The sequence below is a fragment of the Gymnogyps californianus genome, chromosome 13 (assembly GCF_018139145.2).
Source record: "Gymnogyps californianus isolate 813 chromosome 13, ASM1813914v2, whole genome shotgun sequence".
NCBI classification, from domain to species: Eukaryota; Metazoa; Chordata; class Aves; order Accipitriformes; family Cathartidae; genus Gymnogyps; species Gymnogyps californianus.
In genome coordinates, this window is record NC_059483.1 from 14,477,135 (window position 1) to 14,495,637 (window position 18,503).

The 18,503-nt window shown below is 39.7% G+C and overlaps 1 protein-coding gene across 1 annotated transcript; it reads left to right on the forward strand.

The window, feature by feature from the left end:
* Window positions 1-453: 453 nt before the first annotated feature.
* Window positions 454-12,622, forward strand: ARF4 (ADP ribosylation factor 4). Its single transcript, XM_050904688.1, has 6 exons — window positions 454-831; window positions 7,643-7,723; window positions 8,237-8,346; window positions 9,719-9,790; window positions 10,326-10,451; window positions 11,349-12,622. The coding sequence occupies exons 1-6, from the start codon at window positions 765-767 to the stop codon at window positions 11,433-11,435; spliced, it is 543 nt and encodes a 180-aa protein (XP_050760645.1). The 5' UTR covers window positions 454-764; the 3' UTR covers window positions 11,436-12,622.
* The last annotated feature ends 5,881 nt before the right edge of the window (window positions 12,623-18,503 follow it).

The window sequence follows — 18,503 nt, forward strand, 5'->3', positions numbered from 1 at the left end:
CTCTCTTGCTCTCAGCTGTCCTTCGGGAGCAGAGCCTGTTGGCTGTCACGCCTCAGCCTAAGCACAGCGGGAGCACGACCTGCAGCGAGGTGAATTACTAGGGTTTGGGGGTGAGCCAGGCGCACGGGTGCCCCGGGAAGCGGCACTCTGACCCCCGCTGGGCGGTGCAGCGGGGCCGGCCGTTGGCGCCGGGCAGCTGGGCCTCGGCCGCAGCCTGAGGAGCTGCAGGGCGCCCGGCGGACTACATTTCCCGGCATGTCGCGCTCTGCCTTGCCCGGGGCGGCCGGAAGCTGCGGCGAGGCGGGATGGAAGCGTTCAACTACATCCCCCGTCATGCACTAGCAGCAGCGGTGAGAACGAGCGGGGCGCGGAGCGGGCGCAGCGCTCGCTGGGAGGAGTAGTTCCCGCCGCCGTTGGGCACTCGGGCCGTGTGGCGAAGGGTGGTTCCGCGGCCGGGGGATGTGGCGAGCGTGACGTGATTTTGTCCGCGTTGGAGCCGGGGCGGCCGTGGCGAGCGTGACGTGGCAGAGAACGAGCGAGCGAGCGAGGTTCCCCGGTCACAGAGCAGCAGCTGCCGCTGTCGTTGCTGCCGCCTGCGCCTTATAAGTCGGCGCCGCCGGGCGAACCCCGGACCTCAGCAGCCTGCCTCCTCGCTCGCGGAGGGATCCGTGAGCGCAGACGGGCGCCGGGCCGCGCTCCCCCTCCCGCCTCTCCGCGCTCCTCCCGCTGCCTGCGCCGCCGCCCAGCCCCGCGCCGGAGCCGCCATGGGCCTCACCATCTCCTCGCTCTTCTCACGCCTCTTCGGCAAGAAGCAGATGCGCATCCTCATGGGTAAGGGGCGACAGCGGTATGCTGCTGCCGCCGCCCGTCCGCGGCCCTCCGCAGCCTTGCCGCCGCAGCCGTTGCGCCCTACCCGACCGCGGCCGACGCCAGGCCCGGCCGCCCGCTTCCTCACGGACGCGTCCCGCTGGCGGTGGGGGAGGGGAGGCCGGTGGGAGGGGGCTGCGGGCTCAAGGCGGGGGGACTTGCCCCGTCCCGGGGTGCGGGGGACGGGACACCTCTCCATCCCCTTTTCTTAGGGCTTGCGGGGTCGTTGGAAAGTGAATGAGCGGAGGGGAGAGAGGGAGCGGTGGGGGAAGGGGGTGGGGATCGGGATATGTCTGCCCTTCCTTTTCCTCCACCGCGTTCTCGTTTTCTTCTCTCTTGTGACACCCCCCCCCCACCCCCCATTCCCGCTGTCGGGGGTCGCGGCTGCGCTGGACAAGGAGAGGCAGAGCCCCGCTTTCTGCGGGGTTTGCAGCGGGGCGTGCGAGGCTTCAGCGCCTTCTCCTTGCACCTGCGTTTCCGCTTGCGTTGAGCCAGAGCAAAACGTAGAACAAAGATCAAATTGCAGTAGGTGAAGCCGGTGCCCGCCTGCTGGGGAAAATACGTCGGGCTGAGGAGGGCGTCCCTCCTCCGAGGAGGCGAGCGAGGTTTGCGCCTTGCTTTTCCCCGCGCTGCCGGTGCGGTTGTGCTCTCGGCCTGGAGACGCTGCTCCTGCCCGAGCAGTGTGGGTTTTCGAACAGGATGTGACAAAGCCTGGTGTGTTTAACACCAAGAGCTTCAGAAATTGCCATATAATGGCCGATTTTCGGTAACTATGGTGTCTGTATCTCTGACTCTTGTGAAATGACATTTCAGTATAGCATCTGTGCACTTTAATTTTCCTGTACTTCGTGTACAAAACCATAAAACCCGGTAGGTTGCTCTTCCAGTGCTTGCTTAGTTTTACTGTCTGCCTGTAATTATTTATTTGGAATTAGGTTGTGGTTCTCTTGACACGGACTGTGTAAGAGTTGAAGCCAGTGGCTCTTGAAGATTCTCACTTCAAGATTATGGTTCAAAAGGTCAAAGCAAGCACATACTGCTTTCCGTATTTCCTCCTGTTTCAACTCCTCCCTGCCTTCTTCCACCCACCTACCCACCCCCTCAAGCTTTATGTACAAACAGATCTTAACCCCCAGATTTTTCTCAAATTCTGTTACCAAAGTGAAGGGAGCTTGATTCATGGCCATTGACTGAAGTAGCTTGTCCTAAGGAATTATATGAAGTGCGCATTTCAATATAGCCAGCAATGGGACTAGGTCTTAACTGTGAAACTTCTTGGCACACTGCTCATCTTTAACGCTGCCTGGGTATGCACAGCAGACACAATAATGCAGCTCTTTTAAATTGTAATTTTCCATGTTCTCCATAGATTTTGTGACGACAGAGTTCTTTATTGCATGCATAGTAATTTTTGTTATATTTTCTTTGTTTGAAATTAGAGACTCTCATCCATTTCAAAATAACCTGAGTAATTTTTGTCTTCAAGACAACTTAGTACATCTCTTGGTTTCAAGGAAGTGATTTAACTGTCTCCTTAGCAGCCAGGTGCTTCATATGACACTAAATGAATGAAGTAAAATCTTCAAATGAGCTTGACTGTAGGATGAGATAGTGTCTATGGTATTTGTAGTTCTGTTACATTCTGCAAAATAATGAAAACAGGAAAGCAATGTCATACAGATCAAAACAGCTTGCAAGGCTTTAGTTTCTTCATTGGTAGGTAATCAGTTCAAATTCAGGTTAGATATGAGTTAGGGAGCTGCACTTCCTAGCAGTTGGTTCAAATGCTTTTTTTTTTTTTTTTTTAAATAATTTTGATTTTAAGGCATTATATTCAAATACAGGACTGGATCAGAGCACAAAACTGCACCATATTTGTTATGTAGTGTAAGAGGGTAAAACTTTTGCTATCTTGTGATGAGACTGTATCATAAGAGCTAAACTGGATGTTTAGAAGCAGAATATGTTATATTGGATATGACATGATTCGTTTATACCTGTAGCATGGAAAAGAAGCTCTTCATAGCATTCTACATCATATATCAGCACTTTGAGGAGAGATGTCTGAATGAATATTGGGACTGAATTAAACTTTTCCTCCAGGTGATAATTGTCAGTTCATGGTTTAAAAATGAGCTGTACAAGGCTAGGCATTTAAGTTTTTCATGTAGTATACCAGTGAAGTAACTTTATGGGGTAAGGTGTTTATGGAGAAATATTTAGGGAGAAAATATTATATGGGTGAGTTGATAATGAACAGATGATTAATTTATAATTCAAACTTCCCTTTCACAGCTTTCTTCTGTTCCTGCAGAATTCAAGATAAAGTAGAATTAATTTAGCTCTTAAGACAGACTTTGTGTTACTGAGTTCTACAGAATTTGAGTGTTTCTCATCAGGTACCATTACCAACAGCAAACATGACACGCTATCTTTTATATTTTCAAGCTACATTTATGATAAAAGGTGGATGTTTAATATTATACTGTTACTGAAATTTTGTTTTTAAAAAAATGCACTTGCATAATTAAGTATTTTTCAGAAATATTAAGTTAACATTCTGAGGAAATGGATGTGAAATAATTCCTGTGTTGTCTTTACAGAGGGAAGTAACATGAGGGAAAAGAAATAACTGTAGGATAGAATTGAATGACTTAGAGTAGTCAACTGGGGCATCAGAGTGGAAAAACTGAGTCCTAACCCTACATGTACTTGTCTATAAAACTCTTCACTCATGGTTTCTTGTGCTTAAAAAAGTTATTGATTCATTGTGCACCTTTCAGTATCATAATTTAGTGTTCTGTATCTTGGTGTAGTTGTGCAAGTGTTAACTGAGATAATAGCTACTCAGGAGCTTCGAATACAAAGGTAATTATTAAATACATTGGGGAAAAAAAATTGTCAGATTCTTTGGGAATTGTGTCACCGTACAGCACAAAACCATTTAGCTTGTTTTTATTTGTTGGGTTTTGTTGTTTGTTTTTTTTTTTAATCACTGTTGGTTTGCATGCTGTTGGTGGTTTTTTTGTGTGTGTGTGTGTTTTCTTGGGAAGCTGTATTGGGAATTGCCCTTTCATGTCCTGCAAAGACTTACCCAATTGAAATGAAACCTAAAAGAGGAATAGTATGTAAAGGATAAACAAGACAAGTTTTGAGAGAACTGGTATAAAGGTAAAAGAAAAGTGAAGGAATACAAACCTGTACTAAATTGGGATTCATTAATTTTATTTTTTTAAATTGGCTTTTGATTGTAATGTGAATGTAATGAATCAGTTAAAAACAGTAGAAGCTTTTTTTTTTCTTCTTCTTCTCTGATTATGGGAAACATTCAGTTTGGAAGCAGCAACATGCTGTATTCTATAGTAAACTTTGGAAATCTCAATCTGACAACCAAAATCTATTGGTCTTGATGGGGGTTCCATTTAAAAAGTCAGTTCTCAATTTTTCTGTGTCTATAGTTTATATGAAGTTCTGTGCTATGATAACTGAGGCGGCTTGATATTCAGCCGCCAAAGGTCAAAGTAAAAAAGTTGGTAAATGAGGAATGTGATGTGGTCACAGGGGTGGTGTTCCCAGGAACAAGCAAACTGCAAGTTTGAGATGTAGAGAGACGACTGACCAGCTCTGAATAAAACACTCTTAAGAGGAGTAGAGAGCTTAGAACCACAGTGGTTTTAACAGCAACTGAAAGCATTGTAGATATTTTTTCTCCAGCTAGAGGAAGGGGACGTTTGACTCAGTTTAAAGATAAATGGTTGCAAGTGCAAGTCTGTGCTTCTCATTTGTACTTTATTGTAATCTTAATGCTTTGTGGTACAACTGCTGACCGTCATACCCTACATCGAGATACTTACACCTTGATCTTGTCGATGGTCAGTCAGGCAGTGGAATCGGAGTGAAAATGTAGAATTGGAAATTTACTTTACGTTATTTGGGGATTTAAGACTTAGGTTGTAATCTCGATAGTTAAATCAACTTAAACTTTATGACATGGAAGTAGCTCATAGATTTACATTTAGTGTTCCAGTGCAAATGTAAACATGTTTATTGTTGGACTACTAAAAACAATAGTTACACTTCCTAGCAGCTCAAAAGATTGAACGTGATTTGGTGCTCTGAAATTTCTTGTTCTAAAAAGGGTGGTAAATGGCAAACTGGAGTAAGAAGTATGAATGGAGGCTATGCTCTTGATGACTATTGCTTGTTTAGACTTTATAACGTTTGCAGTTTGGCTAAAACAGGCATCTTTTGCAAATAGGGTCACGGTGATGTGCAGAAGTTGCCTTCCCTCTGTTAAAAGCTGCTGTCTCAAGTGTGGAGTCAGAAGAAGAAAACGCATATCCATAACTCAGCCTGCCTCAGTGCAAAGTCCAGGAGCTTAATTAGAATTGTGGATAAGAGTAGATTTAAGCAAAGTCTCTGGGCTTTGCGCTTACATAGCTAACGTAGCCTTCTGCCAACGCCATTGAGGTGTTAGTGGGTCCTGGTACAAGAGTAGAGTGGATAACTGAGGCAATAATTTCTTAAATTTAGCAAATAGTTTAAAATTCTTGACTAGTTTCTGATTTCTTAACTCTGAGTCATATCTTCAAATGGTTCTCGATACCCTATGTATATTCTTTGAAATGAGATTAGCTTTTTTCTTTGTCTTTAGTATAACCCCTGAATAGACTAAAACCATTTGTGTAGATAACGCCATGTTTCTTTCATTGCTAATTTTAACAAATCTTGTCAGTGTTTGTTTTACTGATAACTGTTCGGGTTTTTTGGGGGGGGAGTGGGGGAAGAGTTTGTGAGTATGCATAGTTTTAAGTGGTGGTTCATTAAACAATCTTAATCTACTGGAAAACTCTCATATATATCATGTACATGCATTATGTTTTCTTGTAAAGATCTAGGCATCCTACAAATGCTCACTTGAATCTGAGCTGTGTGAGAATAGTGTTGGGCTTCAAGCATTGTGCTATTAAAAACATTGTTTTTTAGCACAGATAGAGTATTTGAGGTTTTCTAAGGCTACCTGACACTTTATTGGTGTAGGGAAAATGTTAACATTTACAAGTTTAATGACTTGCAAGCTCTTGTGAAACTTCTGCTGTGCCATGTCTTTTTTTTGTTCATGCTTGTGTGTGGTTCTAAGAGACACCAACACTTAGACAATAGCAAACTTAAAGCTGTTAGATTTTAATTTGAGCATTTTGGGAGTTTATTACCCCTCAAGGAGCTTTGGTTTTGGTGGTAGATTCCCCCCTCCCTTTCATGACATTAACAGTTAGAACAATTTTTTTTTTTTTCCTTTCTTTAACACGCAATGACAATACCAAAGAAACTGCATTGGCATGTATAATCCTGTTCACAGTATCAGAATATAGGACAATCGTAGATAGGTTTTTTAATTAGTTTGCTGTAACAGCAGTTTGTGTCTTGAGAAGGAGGAGGCTTTTAAGACTTTGGTTTCATTCTGAATAAGTAGGTAATTTTGAATTCCATTTTATTGCAATGCTAAGGAAACAGTTGTATTATTAATTGTCAAGTCATCAAACCACTTAAAGCTTAATATATCGCAGTCACCAAGTAGGAAATTAACTCAGAACACTTAAGAACGTTAGCAAACAAGGATAACATTTGGTTTCTTCTGCAAGTATTATTTAACTAATTCTTTGATGGGGGTTTTATTTTTGTTTGGGCAAAATTTTATTGACTATTTTAAGTTTCACAAATAGACATTTTATTCAAACTGTTGCTGTGGTAAGTGTTTAGTACCTACTGTTTATTCAGGTGCTTATGTGCTGGGCATTGGATTCTAACAAAGAATTCTGAGTTGCTCTTGTGTGTTCTGAAATGCCTAACAATAAGCAGTTGCACAAACAGTTTTAGAAAACTACAGTGTATGCCTGCAGTGTTGGTGATGCTTCTCAAAAAATGTCTTTGAGGCTCCAGGGGTTTTTTTGGTTTGGTTTTTTTTTTTTTTAAAGGATCACATATTTACCATATAGCTTACATTGAAAACCAGCAAGCTTAAGTTTTGTTGTAGAAACAGAAGAGCAAATTTCAGTGCAGGAGGCCTTCTATAAAGAACAAAAGTGGAGACTCCTAATGAAAGCATCCTAGTGGATCTCAATGAATAGAAGTGATGTCCTGAAGAAGAGTTACAGCCCTTAGGGTATATGCAGAGGGATGACAGGAGTTTCCCAATGGCTGTGGTTTTTGTCAATGCAAAAGAAATGTTTTAGCAAAGGGACAAGAGACTGGAATGAGGGAGACTGACCCGTCTTCCATGGATAGTGCCAACTCCTGTTCGTTCAGGTGCATGTGAAACTGGCCTTAGCTGAGGGTTGAGTAAGTGAGACCTTCCCCAACTTGAGTGCGAATTAGCAAATGTGATCAGTTAGAAACTATGTGCTGCTTGTAGATTGTTGCTAGGCATGTAAAACCATCCTGACTTAGACAGAAGAAACTTTCAAAGTGAATGATAAAACTTAATTTAAGTAACACAAATACTAAGGAAGATGACTAGAAACTTGTGAGCCTGTAGGTTGTGGATGGAAGTGTGTTATTGAGCTTGTTTTCTTCATTACTTCTCTCTCTCAGTGCTGGGTAGAGGAGACGGGGAGAAACATACAGTAGTATATCAATAATGACTTAAGAGTGTTCAAAAAATTGTTTCTTCTCAGAAAAAAAAAACCCTAATACTCTGCATGTAAAATGGTATATTTTTAAATTAGCAGGTTGTAGTTCATATTGTGAACTAAAGCAAATTTTCTGTTTATTCTAGTTGGTTTGGATGCTGCTGGTAAGACAACTATTCTTTATAAACTGAAACTAGGAGAAATTGTCACCACAATTCCCACTATTGGTAAGATAACCAATTCTCATGTCTTCATTCTTGTTACTCTAAATTTGTGTTGTAGAGACAGGCTTCTGAGAAGTGTAGGGATTTGCTATCTTTGCTGTTAGTATAAGAATCAAAACAAACATGGGCTTTCTGGTGCTGCCGTAACATAACTGTGTCAGACCAAAGATACATCTAGACCAGAATCCTGTGTCTGACAGTGGCCAGTAGCAGATGTTCAGGAGTATAGGAGCCAATTAAGTAGCAGTACTTCCCCCAAATACCGTGAGCCTCTAGCAGTTTGTGGTGGAAAGATTTGCTGAACCAAAGGTGGTGTACTTGGATTTAAGTGATTAATATTTTTTTCTCCCCCCCTTCAGTCTATTTTCTTCTTGATCTAGTGATTCAATTCTGATAAGCCATTTTATATGTATTTGGGAGAAGTATAACTTAGGAAGTAGCTATCTTTTAACGTGGTTAGAATTACATTTTAACACTAGCATTAACTATTTCTAATTACTTAACTTTTATTTTCAGGTTTTAATGTGGAAACGGTAGAATATAAAAACATTTGTTTCACAGTTTGGGATGTTGGTGGTCAAGATAAAATTAGACCTCTTTGGAGGCATTATTTCCAAAACACACAGGTAAGAGTTCTGAGATGGCAATAGTTAACGACCTGTTTTGTAAAGTCTCATTATGTTCTGTAGAGTACATATGGAAAGTTGTCTTCTGTCCCTTCCTTTCAGAAAGGCTTCTCACTGCTTCTTGCAAGTTCTGAGGGATACCTAGATTTTATTCTAGTTGAAGCTAGTTGGTTACACTGCAGGCTTCAAGTCTAGTCGTGAGTGTAGCCTGGCAAGGATGAAGTCCTTTAGGATCTGCCAGTGTTCTGTAATGTGCCAGAGCAGCTGGTTGGTTTGTGCAGAACTCCTCAAATTTGCTGTATCCATGCTTTGATCTGTTTGAACTGGCGTTGGCTTATACGTAAAAAATGTTACTGTTTAACACCCTTCTACATACTCTTTTTTTAATAATCAGCCTTAAAATATACAGCTTTTACTGTGCTTTATCAGTGTATTTAGTACACTGAGTATTTAAAAATATCATAAAAGATCTTGTTACCAATTGATTAGAAAGTGTTGGCTTCATATTGATGTGACTGCTGTCATTTTTGGTGACATAAATATGATTCTTTCCTTTGGTTCACAAGTAGTAAGGTAAGTTGCTTATTAGTATCAGGAAACTTTGGGAGTCTTTGGGTTTGGGTTTGTTTTTTTTTTTTCCTATGTTGAATATAGAATTGTTTCCAAGAAACTTCTGTGCAGCATAGTGCATGTGATTGGTGTAGAAAAATGGAGAAGTCTGGATTGACAAAAAGGAGCTAGCAAAGTACTGTTGTGAATAGAGTAGTACTTAATTTCAGTTCCTTATTCAACCCTATTGCTAAATATTTTTAAAAGATGCTTCTCTCTTCTTAGAGAATGATAAAATGCAAGGCTTTCAGACTGAAATTTTAAGAGTAAATAGTGTGTGTGTAAGGAGGACATTTGAATAATAGAGATGCCATTAGAAACACTGTTTGGTACAAACTTTTTAAAACAAATTCAGGCCTTTAAGGGTGTGGGATTTTTCAGTGAAACACAAGATGGTAAAGCACTTGTGATTCTCTTGCTGCATTTAACATGATACAGTGAGTAAAAAGGGAGGGGGGAGAGTTAGCTTCTGAAATTTTGCTAACGTCTTCCCCCCCCCCCCCAAATTAATGAATCCCACAGTAATCTGTAAACCAACATTTGTGGTTTTTAACTTTGTTGATTTAGAAGGCCTAGCTTTATTTTGCAGTTGAAACTTACGTAGTTGTTCAGATAGACATCTTGCATTGCTTAAACAGAAATTTCTGTCAAATTTGCTTACCTAAGAGAGGGGACAATCACAATATTCAATATGAGTTTTTTGGTTTTTAAAATAGTACTGCATGTTTACACTGGTTTTTCAGAACTGCTTAACTTCTTACAGGGCCTCATTTTTGTGGTAGACAGCAATGACAGAGAGAGAATCCAGGAAGCAGCAGAAGAGCTGCAGAAAATGGTAAATATCAATACCTTCTGAAATACGATTGTTACACTTACTTTGTCATATTTTTTGATGTCTGTCAGCTTCCCTAAGAGATTTAGGATTTTAAAATTTTAGGGAGTTTGTACAGTGCATATTGTATTCACCTGGTAATTCTGGGTCACATAGTGCACTGACTTGTAACTACCACTCTGTAGAGAGCTTTAGCTCAAGAACTACTAATGTGTCAGAACCTTTCTTTCCTTCATAAAACCTTAATAGAAACACAGCAGATAAAGAAAGAATTTTGGAAAAACAAATTGGTACTAAGAATTTCAGCAGCAAGGTGCTGGTAAATTTAAACTGCCTACTGAAAGACTATTTCCTTACTTGTAGGAGAAGTTCTGTTGGGTATTAGTTAAATTTCGCTCAGTACTTACTAGTGACTTCAGGAGCAAGAATGAAAACGTTTATAACCCTTGAATCAGTATTTAGGTTTCTTTAGTGCTTGTTGAAGTAATTGAAGTACTTAACTGAGCTAATTGAATAACATGACCATTTTTTCTGTTAGCTTCAGGAGGATGAGCTGCGAGATGCAGTGCTGCTTTTGTTTGCGAACAAACAAGATCTGCCAAATGCCATGGCAATCAGTGAAATGACAGATAAACTAGGTCTTCAGTCTCTGCGTAACAGAACTGTAAGTGCTAAACTTCCTGGTTGCTGAACTCTTGTCTTCCTTTATTATATATCATAAACATAAGTTTTTCTTTAAAGGAGAGGGAAGTTTTCACCGCTTTCTGTAGCAAGATGCACATACCTGCTATTAAACTCTGTAGTGCGTAGTTTAAGGTCCTTGTTCAAAGTAAGTGATTTAGAAGTATAAGCCAGTGTGTACAGCTGTTGCAGGTGTTTCATCTCTCACCTTTTCCTGGGAAAATACAAGTATTCCAGTCTGTCACTGAAAGACAGCTGTCAAACATGTTTGACAAAGTATGTGGTGGGCTTTTCTGTTTTCTCAATATTTGTTATTCTGGGGGAGAAAACGCATTCTGCTTTTTTGCCACTACAAAGATGGGAGGAAATTAAGTAGCTCCTGAATAGTTAGATTCCATCTGCACAAGCCTTTGAGACATAGGGTTGCTTCACGTGAACCATCTAGCCTTCTGTAATACGTGCTTAATGTCTGTATGTTGACACACTAAGATCATATCCATAAAGATGTTTTAGAGGTCTGTTAATTTAGATAATTCCATGTCCATTTCCAGAAGAGCAGTCTTTCAAAAACAATGAGCTAGTTTTCAGCATGTAAACCAAATGCAAGTTCTGTATTTGTTTCTTGATGCCCTAAACAGTGTTCTAGCATTTGGTAGGCCAACACTGAGTTTCTGGATAATGTCTGAACCCCGTCTACTTTATATATACTTTTCAAAACTTTTAAAAATACCATCTGTTCAATATTGACTCTACTTATGGCACAAAACAGTGTTTAAAGAACACTATTTGAGTGTGTATCTGTGTCTCACATACTGTGATAACTTAGCTTGCATTTTGTCAGTATTTAAATTCAATTTTTGTTTGTGTTCTACATTAACAGTGGTATGTCCAGGCTACCTGTGCTACGCAAGGAACTGGTCTGTATGAGGGACTTGACTGGCTGTCAAATGAACTCTCAAAACGCTAACTCAAACTGGATGACTCTTTCACCAGGGACATGTTTGATATAAGTGGTCTAGGCTTGTTACAACAAAATTAGTTTGCATCTTGGTTATTACGGTATCTGGAACTGATATTTGGGCAGGATATTACAGCGTTTCAACTTATTTTGTTGCCAATTATTGTTTACCGAGCTACATGTTGCAAAGGTAGCAATATGCTTGGGTAAAAATCTCCTTAACTTGGAAAAAGTGTATCTTCTGATTTTATTCCCCTTGTTAGCCTAAATGCCTGAATATAGTTATTGTGACATCTTTAAGATCTGTTTTGAATACTCGTTTGAGCCCAAATAAATTAATGTTTTAATTTTTTTTTCTCCCTGCTACTTTTAGTTTACTGATGCCCTGTTTCATTCCTCAGACAGTCTGCTGATTTAAAAATGTAGCATTCCGTATGTATTTATTTCTCTCCCTTGCCAAAAAGAATTCCTAATACTGCTTGTTCCAGCCAAGGAAATGCTCTAAAACACTATACCAATCTACTGCACTGAGGAACGTTTTATTAATCCTTGGGTTCTGTCAGCCCAACTTGCCTTTGTGTGAATTGGATTTGATGGGTAGAATAGTTCTGTGCTGGTTGCGAAGAGCTCATGTTGAGGTTGTTTTTAATATTCAGCAGATTGTCTTCCTTTATATTGTATCTTTTTTTATGTTGCATGTTGCTTTTTGGTATCAGCCTGACTATTTTTGCCCAGTGTATAATAGTTCTGCTGAAGTTTTACTGTTTGTTGGTGAACATATCTTCATAAAGAAATTTTTGAAAATTCATCAAACTCAATGGATTAGTTTCTTCATAACCCACTTGGAATTATTCCTAATAAAATGATAAAATGTATAGTTCTGTGTATGCTCTTCTTGATTCCTGAAATAGTTGAATTGCAAGTTACCACTTATTCTTTTTCCATATACTGAGCTTTTCTGCAGCTTGAATGTGAACATCAGTCTCAGATTTTCACTTGTTTGGAGCTATGTAGAGCGGGACACGGAAGGTGAGCAACAAAGCTGTATACAGTGCAGTAGAGTAGCTGTCATCAAGACTACATAATTCTGTAAGTGTCTTTTGAAGTTGTAAATCTAAAATTCCTTTTAAGATGTCCAGATATGAAAATACTAACAGTTACAAAAATTGTAATAAATACAAACTGCCTGAAAAGCATGCATGTCTGTTTTGTAGTTCTACCTACATTTAAAAACCAACATGGGTTCAAGCAGGAGAATCAAAAATTCTGTTGGTGGCTAGCTGGGAAGCTAACTTGAACACTTGTACAGGGATTTAGTCAATATTATATTAACGGTGATAGTAACCCCAAAAAATGAGCTCTATGCAACTGCTACTGTCTGCTTTCGGATTTCTGCCCCCTTATACCTCTGTAGTTCAAAAGACTTAAATTAACATGTTTTTTGAGGCTGCTGCTAATGGGTATTTTAAAATCTATTTTTCTGTTGCCTGTCTGCTGTATGGATGCAAATATGGCTCAATCCTCCAAGTGAAATACTCTGTTCTATTGCTTGTATGTCTTTAGGAACCCAAAGCATGATTTCGTTGCAGTTTCAGGCTAAGCTCCTCTCTTATTTTTAGCCCAGGTCTTGTTATCCTTGCTACAAGAAATCCCAGTGTCAAGGTCTGGTAAACTCAAGCTAGTTTAGGTTAAGAGCACCTTCCAAGGCAGCTTCTGCTGTAACTGAGGTTTAAGTTTCTAGGAAGTACTGTTACTGTGAACACAACTAACCAGAGAAAATTCCAGAGCCTTTGAATACGGTCATTAACTGTCTTCAAAATGTAACAGAAACCCAGGAGACAGTGTAAGGTGAGTAGGGTTTTGCCTGCACCTTTAATGAATTGCTGATTATGTATTAACCAAAGTTGATATGTCCATGCATTGGATTGGTAGCTGTTAATATGCGTATTTCTAGCAATGCAGTTCCTTGAAATAAACCTTAAAAGGAACACCTTGTTCAGAAGAGGCGGCTTGTCCATAATATGGATTGTATTGGTAGTCCCAATAGGTTAAAATGAAACAATGCTTGTGACACATAAAATACCATCTCTTCTTCCACGGAAGAAGTTAGAGGTAGACTTTAAATAAAAAAGCAGATACTTAGAAACAGATTAGGCCTATTATCTTGAAGGAAACATTCTGTTTGGTAGAGATGAAGATTTCCTTGTTTTAATTATTTCAAAAGCTTTTAAGTAATAAAATACTCAGGTTTAGGTGAGCTCTGTTTAGCCGCTGTGCTTTTGAGTTACAGCATGTGTATAGAAGTTCGTATTTCAAAGAGTCACCATGCTTGGCTTTGAGTACCAGTAGGTTGTAATTCTGCTATAAAATGAGTCATTTCCCAAAGTCAAAGTCCGAAAGTAGTAAAGATCTTGAGCCTTATTTAAGAGTGATGGAGTAGCATGAGGGGTTAAGGCTGCAGCTTACGCTGAAGTGTAGTAAGACAAAGTCAAAAAAATTCTTGGGTGTAATTGAGTAGTCACTGTAGTGTTAATCAGAGCATAGAGAGGAACTGAAGCAAGTACTTAAATCTTCCTGTAAATAGATAAGATCACACTTGACTGCTGTTACTAAAATGATATTTGCCCTTAGTACTCTGTAAAGTTACAATCTTGGAAGCAAGGTCTCTGTTACGCAGTTTATTCATAGCAATATTAAGCTGTGGAAGGGATGACACTTCATGGGCTGTGGAATAATGTCACAATTGACAGAAGTAAATAAACTTTCTCTCAGGTTATTACGTTCTCATCAACTGTTCTCAATTCTCTTAACATTTTCAAGGTACAGTCTAGATTACGTGTTCTTGATTCTAAGCAGCAGTCCCTGGGGTTGGTGCATGTGCTTAGAAAGCCGTCTTCTCTTCAGATAACAAACATGAAGTAGTTTATTATGCATATTCTTACTGGCTGTTGCTGTGAGCTGAAATCTCGGTGGCTTTCTTTTTCATTTGGAGTTAGTGCTACTTTTGTAGCTAGTGCTTGTCTGCTAGTACAAGAACAAACTTAGTCCTAATGAGTTTTTTTTATTATGGTGCCTTACTGCTTTTAGTGTCAGGATCACATGCAGTGTTGAAATCTGTATCATATTCCATTAATATGGCTATCCGTCAGTAAATTCATTAGCTGTGGCAGTGACACTTTAAACTGACCAAAATGATAATTTGTATGCTAGTCATCTTACCTGAACACAGTACAACTCTTCTGCTGTGAAGGCACTGACTGTCACTTTAAGACATTGTAGATAGGTAAAAATACTTTTTTTGCTTTTTGGCATTCTTTAAAATTGTTATTTTCTGGCTAAAGCAATTGTAACAGTGACCTATATATGTTGTGTATCAGTAAAAACGTGTAATACAGCCCATGCTCTCCAGAGGCAGATGAAATTCCCATGAAGATCCAATTTTGTCACGTCTGTTAGAATTTAGATACTAACTTTGTCATTTCCCTATCACAAGTCAAATACCTGAACTGAGCTGTTGTCCCAGAAGTTAAAAATCTTGGACAGGCACAAGACTGCTAAAAATTTGCTCCTCATTCCTGTAATGACAGGAAATCCTGAGTTCCAGTAGCTGAAATTTTTCATTGTGTAGCATCAACCCCTATATTCAAACAACAGGTAAGTTCTTCTGCACTGGGGAGTCAGTCTAGTAATGCTTGTATACAAGAGTTTTAATTTCAGTGTATCAGATGGCCAGCTTAACTATAGAGGCAAAACACTGAAGAATGAGTGTTTTTTCTTTTATTTGGCCATGCTGACACAATTTATTCCTTGTATTGTCAGTACATGCATGATTGGCTTTTCATTTTTTCCAACATTCAGAGAATAGCTTTGCATGAATATTTAGATCTACATACAGACCAGTGCAAAAGGGTTGTTTTGTTTTTCTCACATGTAACTAACCTGATCACTTAATCTTACAACATAAATAGTAGTGGATATTTGTTGTTGTTGTTTTAAAAAAAAGGCTTTGTGAACAACATAATCTAGAACTTGTTCTGCAGCTGTTTTGTAGATAATCTGCAGACTTTGGTTCGATTGTTTGCAAGCAGAACAAAAATTGATTCTAAACGCATCGGGAATTAGCAACGAATGCTATAAGCATTTCTACTTGCTTGGTTTGTTCTCAGTGTTTTCAACATACACCAGTAAAACAATGTACTGGAGGCAATGGAGTGCTACAAGGGCGCTTACAGCAATGACCTAGCTTGTGTAAAAAGTGGTTTAGGGTTTTGCCAGTAATGGCAAATTCAGAGCCCAGTTTGCAGTCCCTTGCTCATATGCATAATCTTTATACTAAGGTCTGGCCAAAGGCAATTTGAGTGCAATATGATGAAACTTTGCACATCATCTTGTCCCAGTGTGTCTTTCCTGCCCTTGTCAAGAACTGTATTGACAGGGGACTTGTGTAAGAAATGACATTTGATGTGCTGCGGTTGGACCTATGAATAAAGCTTAGCTACTGAATGTGTTCTGCATTGTGCAGAAAAATTTTTAAAAGCATCAGGTTCTGTTAAGGGATCTGATGCAAATTCTAGGAAAACTGAACTGTTTAGGGCTCTTCCTCTTACTGGGTGGGAGTTTAAAGTCTTGGAACAATTTTTTTGATGCTAGGAATGTGAGAAACGAGGCAACTAAACAGTTAATTTGAGGTGTTGAAAGATCTGACTCCTTAGCATATTGGGTATTTTTTCCCCTTTTCTTGTACCATTTTTCTTCTTCCTTTTCTTCCTCCTCCTCTCAATCATACTGTGCGTTGTTTGCTTTATCATGATACATAAAAGGCATTTTACCGAACGCTTGAATTAGTCCCTTCAAAAATAGCAGTGATACAAGAAATAACTGATGTGTAAGGATTCAAGTACTGTCACAGGTGGCTAAGACCCCTTTGTCTGGAATGGACAAGGTCAGGGAAAAAATACTATGAGTTTCAAGTTGCCAGACCAGTCTGAAGGATCTGGCAGAACTTGGTTGTTTTTTGTACATACCAAATACACAGGTAAACTACATTTCACAATAACTAGAACAACCCAAAAACTAGGCAAGTATCTATTACCTCCAGAAGGCCAGTCTTTCAGTGCTCTTAGTTCTAGTAATGTTCTTGTGAGTGACATGTTTGTCCCCAGTAGGAGCCAGTGTGAAAGAAGAAACTCCTCCCTCCCGAGACAACAGCTAGTCAGAGCAAATGCTGGAGCAGTGCTGCCTCTCTTGAGTTTACTGCATCAGAGATGGGAAAGTCGATTAGAAAGCAAAGTGAGATGTTCCTTTTTCCCTTTTTCCTTAGTGGCTGGTCTACTAGAGTAACACAAAAAAAACCAAAAACAAAAAACACCACACACACTTGAAAAGATACAAAGAGAATCTTGCCCAATTTTTTGATTTGAAGGATATTGAGCATTCCAATTGCTGGAAGAGGAACACAGGTGAGTTTAGGTTTATGAAATAAAATGGTGACAAGCTTCATGGGGCTTCTACAAATCTGGGCTCTAGAGGTGATTTAGAGAGGAAGAATTAATTGCTGTGCAAGGTCCAGATGTGTAGGGAGAGCTAAAACGGGAACTAAAATTACATTATGTGGAGTAGGAAGCACCATGTATTGCCTCACATAGATATAAATATAGCTTGGGAGCATGGGGGATATGGGCCAAAGGTGTACCTAAGGGTTGCTTTTCACCCCGCAGAAAAATCACAATTCTTCTGAATTGTGACTTTTTCCTACCCTAGACCCTAGTGCTGCATTCTCACTCCAGAAATGTCTAACTGGTTCCTAACACATTGCTGCTATTGGCAGTCAGCCTGTGCTGCTGCATTTTACTAATTAAACAAGGGATACTTGGATTGGACAATCTCCAGCAGTAGCTCATGGGGCTGAATTTCCTCCTGAAGGTATTAAAGGATTATCTGCCATGTGCAAGGGCCATCTAACTTTACTGGGCCTGTTCCAGTGCCGTGTTTTTCCCTTACCGCTTGCTTCCTGCAGATGCCAGCTTTCCTGTGCTCTCCCTCTCCTTGGTCTGCAAGGAGACAGAAGCAGCAACCCAAGTACCAATACAGGGAATGAGAGGGACCTGCTGTTTCTTGGAAGGGAGGCAGAATACCAGGCAAGTCTATTCTCTGAGCAGCTCCATCTTCTGGTACTATAGAGAAGTTACAGATTTTTAATGTTTTGGTTTTGGAAAAGAAGACAAAGTAACCCAGTTGTAATGGATCGGTACTTAAAAAGGAGAAAAAGAATGTTTTTTTAAAGTTATAAAGGGAGCTCAGTTAGCCTAAGTAAGTAATATAATTTAACTTCCAAACTTAACAATTGCAATCTTACTACTCTAAGTGACTGAGACATTTCTCTTGCCAGTCTACAAGCCTGCATTAATCAGTGGAGTTTGTTTTTTGGGTTTTTTTTCCCCTCAGTTTTTTCACAGCTGGCAAATTGTAGAAGGCCTCTGACTCAACTGTAATGTAGTAATTTTCAGTGTTTTTCCAAGGTGTTAATGAACAGATCTTCCAGTTAATTTTTCTGCCCTTTAAGATGCCATATGCTAGCAAATGTTCCATCTTCAGGTGTAAGCTTTCCCTCATTTACTAAATTGGTAAATATGCTTTGCGCCGATATGAGGTTTACAGCCTCCACTCTGTTTGCAAGATTTTCTCCTCACTCCTGTATCCTGAAGTTTAGTTATGAATCACTGATACTTTTATAATCAACTTTGAAGCCTAGAAGAGTACAGACATCACCTTCAACTCATGCAAGACTGAATTATGCTGTACTTTAGACTATAAGAGAACAGTAACTGATCAAGGACCCACCCAAAATATTTTAAGGTCCAATTTTACAGGGTGAGTACTGTCCATCACTGTTGCAATGATCTAATGTCATTCATTGCCACTTTTATTGCCACATTCCCTGTTCTATTTCCATTTTTTATTCGCAGGCCCTTAGCTACCATTTGGCTTAGCTAAAATGCTGACTTAGCAAAAATTTAAATCTGAAGGTTTACATATAAGCCTGACAAAGCCTGTTACACTAAATGACCGCTCTTTCAA

Bases quoted from the DNA above. Each gene is read 5' to 3' on its own strand.
- ARF4 (XM_050904688.1), top strand. From the start codon at position 765: ATGGGCCTCACCATCTCCTCGCTCTTCTCACGCCTCTTCGGCAAGAAG. The intron at 832-7,642 runs GTAAGGGGCGAC...TGTTTATTCTAG, and splicing joins GCAGATGCGCATCCTCATGG to TTGGTTTGGATGCTGCTGGT. The intron at 7,724-8,236 runs GTAAGATAACCA...TTTTATTTTCAG, and splicing joins CACCACAATTCCCACTATTG to GTTTTAATGTGGAAACGGTA.